The sequence below is a fragment of the Delphinus delphis genome, chromosome 6 (genome assembly GCF_949987515.2).
Source record: "Delphinus delphis chromosome 6, mDelDel1.2, whole genome shotgun sequence".
NCBI classification, from domain to species: Eukaryota; Metazoa; Chordata; class Mammalia; order Artiodactyla; family Delphinidae; genus Delphinus; species Delphinus delphis.
Genome location: NC_082688.1, coordinates 70,243,070 through 70,249,939, shown reverse-complemented (window position 1 = coordinate 70,249,939; position 6,870 = coordinate 70,243,070). Strand labels below are relative to the sequence as shown.

Here is a 6,870-nt window from a genome sequence, read left to right as displayed (position 1 = left end):
ACGAACCCGTGTCCCCTGCATCGGCAGGCGGACTCTTAACCACTGTGCCACCAGGGAAGCCCTATCCTCATTTTTTTAAATTCTTTTTTCTGTTTAGCTTGGGTGATTTCCACTGCTCTGGGTTCCAGTTCACAGATCCACTCCTCTGTATCATCTAATCTACTGTTGATTCTTTCTAGTGTATTTTTTATTTCAGTTATTGTATACTTCAGCTCTGTTTGGTTCTTCTTTATATTTTCTAAGCCTTTGTTAAAATTCTCACTGTGTTGATGTGTCCTTCTCCTGAGTTTGCTGAGCATCTTTATGATCATTACTTTGAACTCTTATTGGGTAGATTCCTTATCTCCACTTCAGTTCTTTTTCTGAGGTGTTGGCTCGTTCTTTTGTTTGGAATATATTCCTCTGTCTCCTCATTTTACCTAATTCTCTGTGTTTATTTCTACATATTAGGTAGATCAGCTATAGTTCTGAATATTAGAGAAGTGATCTTATGCAGGAGATGTCCTAGGGGGCCCAGCAGCACACTCTCCTCTGATCACCAGGCTGTATGCTCTAGGGGTGCCCCCTGTGTGGGCCCTTCTGTTTTGGTGGGGCTGACTACTGTGGACACACTGGTAAGTGGCTGGCCCCTGGCCCAGTTGGCTGCCAGGCCCTGCCTTGTGTGGTGGCTGCTGGCCCACTGGTAAGTGGGGCCTGGTCCCAGGGCAGCTGGTTGTGGGGCGGGGAGTGGCAGTTCAAATTCTTGAGGGGCTGCTGGCTCCTACAAGTATTTCATAGTTCTTGATGCTTTGTTTATTGAGCAATTGAGCATTACATGACTGGTGCATTATTCTTCTAGTGGAATCAGAACTTAAACGCACCTAAACATTGATGCAATGAGCTCCTGGGTTCTTGACCAGCTTGTTTCATGTGGACATGTGGGCAGTGTTGGTGCTTGCACCTACCTCTATTTACTGCATTTCTGTGCATTCCTGGATATCAGGAGCACCTTGACCTCTGCAGAGGAGGGCTTGGCAGATGGAGAGGGTTGAGTCGTGGCCATGTTCCTACTCTCACTCCAGCAGCCAGCAAATCTGAGCTACCTCTCACTGACAATGCACTGTGATCCCCTGCAGAAGCTCATGGCCACCATAGCTGCAACCCTGTCTTCCCTCATCCTTTCCCCAGTTGACCACATGTGTCTTGAGCTGCTAAAGTCCAGAGCCTGGGCAGGACCTGTGCACGGTTGGCTGGCAGCGCAGTGCTGGCAGCAGCTCAGTCATCCCTAGCTCTGCTTTGCCAACCCAGCTTCTTGTTTCTCCAATAATTTGGAATGTACAAGTTAATAACTTCTGAATATTAAACAGGATATGACTGCAAGAGATTTTCAGGGCAAGGTGATAGTACGGAACTAGCTAGGACAAGTTTTTCACATTAAATATAACAATGTAACAAAATGAATGAAAAGTAAAATTATACGTATATATGTATACCAACTGGCCAAATGGGTGGGTCAACACTACATCCTATATTGTGAGGTATGTATGACTCCTTAAGTTTCATACTATGGATTTCTGTCATCATTTCTTAAATTTGAATTTATTCAATCCTTAAACTCTCTCTTGCTCTCTGTTCTTTTTTTCCTGGCTAATGTTATAACTCTTCCCATATATTACTTAGTAATTGTTCTTAGCCTTAAGTTTTGGGACAAAGATTCTCTGATACCATTTCTTTCATTCATTTTTATTGGATGTCTCTTCTTTGTTATAATTAGCCATTTGGGGATCCACAAATGTTTGTGATTCTCATTAAGCCAATGCTCTTAACCTTAGAACAATTCTAAAACTAGTCAGGAACTACTGCAAGCAATAATATTTAAAAGCCGAAAGGAATTCTTGACCTTGGTTTGCTACCTCAACCAGAAGTATTAAATGAGTTTTAAAGTAGCTGTAGTAAAACAAGTGTAGCAATGAGTAAAGTTCAGTAATCATATTAATAAAACAAAGAAAATCTCAAAAATAGTTGTATTATCAGAATTAATTAGATTTATGCTAAAGATGTACCTATTGTTAATAAGGAAAGAAATAATATTTCAATAAAATGTTCTAGAAAAATTGCCTTGCACTCTAACAGAAAGCAATTTAGATTCTCATATCATAGATCAAAAAAGGAAAAAAACTGCCAATGAAATACTGAATTTAATGTAAAAACAGGTGGACAAGAAAGGGCACTGAATACATGTAAACTCAAAAGAAGAATGAATGTGACTAGGGAGAGCCTTGGTTCTATGTCCTAAACAGCCCTTGGAGAAATATACAAGGAACTGTCCAGGTCTTTGTACACAGGAAAAATTAAAAACAAGTGTCCATCAAAAGAATATGGCTATAATTTATAGAAAATGTATGTGTCAATGATTAGAGATATAAAATGATAAATAATGTAAATTACCAATATAAAATTAAAGGAAGTGGCAGATAAAAGAAAATGAAGCTTGATTGTAAAAGTTGATTGAAAAAAGAAATTAAATTAGCAAGCAAATGAGTTACCGTTGAAATTCACTACAAAGTGATATGAATTAGAACAATGCTAAATTAATTTTTAGCCAAATAAGCAATGTATTAAATATCTAAGCAGTTGTTTAAATCAAATAAGTTAGATATTAAAAATGTTCTTCTGTTTTGTGGCAATTCACCCATTCTTTGAAAATGATTCTCGAAAAACATGAAGAAAAATGTGCATGGGCATGTTAAGCCACAGTCTCCTCCACGTACTATCTTATTTCACTTCTCCACTTCACAAACAAAATTGTGAAGGTAATTGTCTATACACAATGCCCCTAATTCTCTTTCTTGTGTTTGCTTTTCAACCTACTCCCATCGAGTTTCTGTCTCATTAATTCTACTAAACCAGATCCTGCTAAGGTCACAGTAGCCTTTGTTTACAGGTCTGCTGGGATAGTTCAGTCCTCACCTGCCCTACAAGCACCCCTCCTTCTTTTAAACACACTTCTTCCCTTCAGTTTTCTCTCCCCTGTTCATCCTTGTGTCCTTCTAACTGCACTGCCACTCTGCCTTAGTGCCTGTTGCAGACTCTCCTCTGTTCAACCTTTAATGCTGAGGGTCTGCAGGATTAGGTTTAGGTCCTCTTCTCGTTGTCCATTCTATTTATAAGTGACCACATCCATCCCCATGCCCTTATTACCAGATACACAATAACTTCAAATTAATACCTCCCCCTTGGCATTTTTTTTTTACTCAAGACCCATATTTCCAGCTGTCAATAAGACTCTGCACTTATATGTCTTCCAGGCAGCTTAGAAAGGATATACTGTATAATATTATTTTTCCTTTCCAGGATCATTTGTACCTAAAAATTCCAGTGCGAGAAAATTATTTTCCTTTACTTCTCTTTGCAGTGTTTAATGTACTTGAAATAAAATGAACAATAATACTGTTTTATGTCCTCTTCCCTGTAAGACTGAGAGTTTCAACACAGTAAAAACTGCATGTGCTTTATTCGCTTGTATTTCTTGATAGCAATTACACTCTGTCATTTAGGTACTCAATTTATATGTATAATCTGAATGGAATGAAGAGTAAATGTTACCATCCATTCTTCAATATCATTTACCAAATGAGTGTTTGAATTTAGAGTAAACAAACTCAAATTTTCTTTGTTAAGAGTTTAATAAATAAAACAAAGTGCAAACTTAATAACATGAAATGAAAAACATGTTTTAAAAGTTTTATTACAATATACAGATGAAATGTAATTTTATAAATAATTTCTAAATATTATAAATATGAGCGATGCAAGAAGGAATAGATAAATAAACAATAAATAAATAAATAACATCAGGGCAGTCATCACTTAGGGACTGATGACCCTGTAGCTGAATACTTTTATATATACTTGCTTATTACTTGCTTATTACTACTGACAAGTAATGGCTGAATTAATGCAATAAATTTTGTGGCTAAAGCAGAAATAAGTCTTTTGAAATGACCAAAGATGAATGTGCAAGGGTGATGTGGCATCTTAGTCAATGAGAATCATTTCAAGGTGACCCCAGGTCTCCATCCATAATTCTTATCCTTTCTTGCAAGTTGGTTGATGAAGACAAGGATCTCATGATTTCCACTCTGACAATTTCCCAGGCACAGTCACTGTATTTCTTCTCTTTCAGGTAGAGGTGGATTCCCTGGAAGTACCTCTTCACGGCCAGTGTAGGGCCCGTCACTCCCAGGGCAGTTTCTTCATCTCCCATCGCCTGCACCAAGCAGGCGTCCAGGTCCTCCAGCTGCTGATGGAGTCCAGTGCGGAGTTTGTCCAGGAGGGAGGTGTCCCAGGCGACAGAGGAGCGCTCTGTGTGGAAGAGGCGGAAGACCTGCTGGAGCATCTCGTGGAGGACAGAGGTGGCCTGGGCCTTCGGGAGCTGGCTGCCATCCACCATGTACTGGGGGAAACCGAAGTCTTTTCTGTCCTTCAGACAGAAGAGAGGGGAGATTCTCCGCATCTGACCCAGAAGCATGAAGTTTTTCTTGCTAATCCGCACGTGGTTCTGAGACAGGTCACAGCCCAGAGATCCACCAGGGCCGTAGCTGAACAGCACCAGGGCGGTCAGTAGAGAGAGCACGAAGGCCATGGGGCAAATGAGGCTGCTGCTGGCCTGGCTGAGACGGGTGTCTGGGGGAGCCTTGGGGGTAGGTTCTCTGATGACATTCTTTCTAAGTATGGCTTTTAAATAGGGAAGACAGTTTCCATTTTCTGAAAATTTCTCTCTACTTTTATTTCCAATTTGTGTTTTCATTTAGATATTTTCTTTTGACCTAAGACGATGTAATCAATCTAAACTCTTAATTTACAAAAGAAGTTTAAGTTTCCCAGTAAACTTTGGATGTGTCAATCCAAAAGAATATCAATTAAATGAGAAACTAACTAAAGGATGAAGTATATGTAGGTATGTAAAGATTCATGCACATACTTATGTACACATTTTATTTTATTATTTTTTTCTTTGTACAATTTATTTATTTATTTTTGGCTGTGTTGGGTCTTCGTTGCTGTGCGTGGGCTTTCTCTAGTTGCAGCGAGAGGGGGCTACTTTTCATTGTAGTACATGGGCTTCTCACTGCAGTATCTTCTCTTGTTGTAGAGCACAGGCTCTTGGCATGTGGGCTTCAGTAGTTGTGGCATGCTGGCCCAGTAGTTGTGGCTCGTGGGCTTAGTTGCTCCACGGCATGTGGGATCTTCCCAGACCAGGGCTCGAACCCGTGTCCCCTGCATTGGCAGGCGGGTTCTTAACCACTGTGTCACCAGGGAAGTCCCTGTACACATTTCAGTATGTATAAATATTGCTCTTCTCTGTGTTAGGAACAAAATTTGTCCTTGACTCTGGACTACATTTTTACCATCCTTACTTTATACATAGGAAGTTGGGTTCCCTCATCCCTATAGGTTTCTGTATTTTGTTAAGTAATTACCAGACCATGCATGGTAAATAAGCTGTTTAGAACCAAAGACTGGTTTTGTTTTCTGTTTTATTCAGAGCAGAGGCTTATGATTACTAGTGAATGAGCTTCTCAGGTGTTTCTCTTCTTCCTAGAATGCATTCATTCAAGTTCCGGAGGGTATTCTTCACTGGGGCCACAAGGTCAGGACTAATATACTAGACATCGCCCTTTCTTTCCACCATTTTTTTACAGGAGACCTATAGTGCTCCACAGGCTGGGCCAATACCCTCAGCAGGAATCCTGGTTCTTTTCTGGTGAATGTAGGTATGCAGATTTTAATTCCAAGATAATTAATTGTATTTTCCAGCACCGCCTCACTCACAAGGTAGTTATCACATCTAGTAGCACTTTCCTGGAATGACACAGTATCCTCAACCCAAACTCTCTGGGGCTCACTCCCTGAGGGCAGGCTCACCACATCCCGAGGAGTTCAGAATTCTACTCTGGAGGGGCTTGTTTCTTTGTTTGCAAAATAATTCATCTTCCAGGACCCGCACCCTTGTCCCTGGAGTGTTCGTGTTAAGGACCCTCTTTCTCAGTGGGGACCTCCTCCTCTCCTTACCTGTGTCCCCAGGTATCAAAAGTATGACCAGCCCGCAGATGCTGAAAGCAAAAGTTTGTTTTGTCTAAGTAGGTGGAGGAATTATTCAATTGCAATTGTTTCACCTTTAGTAGACAAGTTTTATTTTGCCAGTACAGCTTTTGTTGTTCAACTCTTTTAAACTGTTGAACTTTGTTACGCTCAGAATTTCTGAGTTGGCTATAGGGAATTCAGTGATGATGCTGTCTCTCATTAGAAGTTTGTGTCACAGAAACTAGTGACCTTCAGTTGTTCATTCAGTCTACGTATTTCTACTGGGCTTATTTGTTTGTCCATCTCTGCCTCGTGCTCAGAACGCAGAGCAGTGAGGCCCAGATTATGTCAGAGAGAAATAGCCTGGTTTCCTTTACTTATTCACAATGTTTTGTTTTAAATTTAAATAACAACCAAAAAAATTTAGGAACTTATTTTTTACATAGTGATTTACTGGCCATAGTTACTTTCCATTTCATCCTGAGGTTAATAAAATGGGAAGTAAAAGAATGGCAAAGGGGTTTCACCTTATTTTCTATGATTTTCAAGACTTGAGATTTTTTGTTTCTCATTTCAACTTTCCTAGAAAGCAAAACTTGAGAGCTGTTTGTGGGCAAAAATAAAACAAAGGTAATTCTGAATGTCATGAAAGTGAAAAAAGAGAAGTGACGTTTCTGCTGACAAAATGGCAAAGTGTAAGTTAAACCTAAAAAAAGCATCAACCAAAGAATAGAAGGAATCATCGTATTTGAAAGATGTTAAGCAGCCACAAAGACAGAGCCAAGTGAGTCCAAAATTGTCCAT

General features: G+C 39.8%; 1 protein-coding gene across 1 annotated transcript; it reads right to left on the bottom strand.

Annotated features, from left to right (window-relative positions):
• Nucleotides 1–4,036: 4,036 nt before the first annotated feature.
• LOC132426680 (interferon omega-1-like) lies at nt 4,037–4,639 on the bottom strand. Its single transcript, XM_060013476.1, has one exon. It carries the CDS (start codon nt 4,622–4,624, stop codon nt 4,037–4,039), a length of 588 nt encoding a protein of 195 aa, XP_059869459.1. The 5' UTR covers nt 4,625–4,639.
• Nucleotides 4,640–6,870: the final 2,231 nt, after the last annotated feature.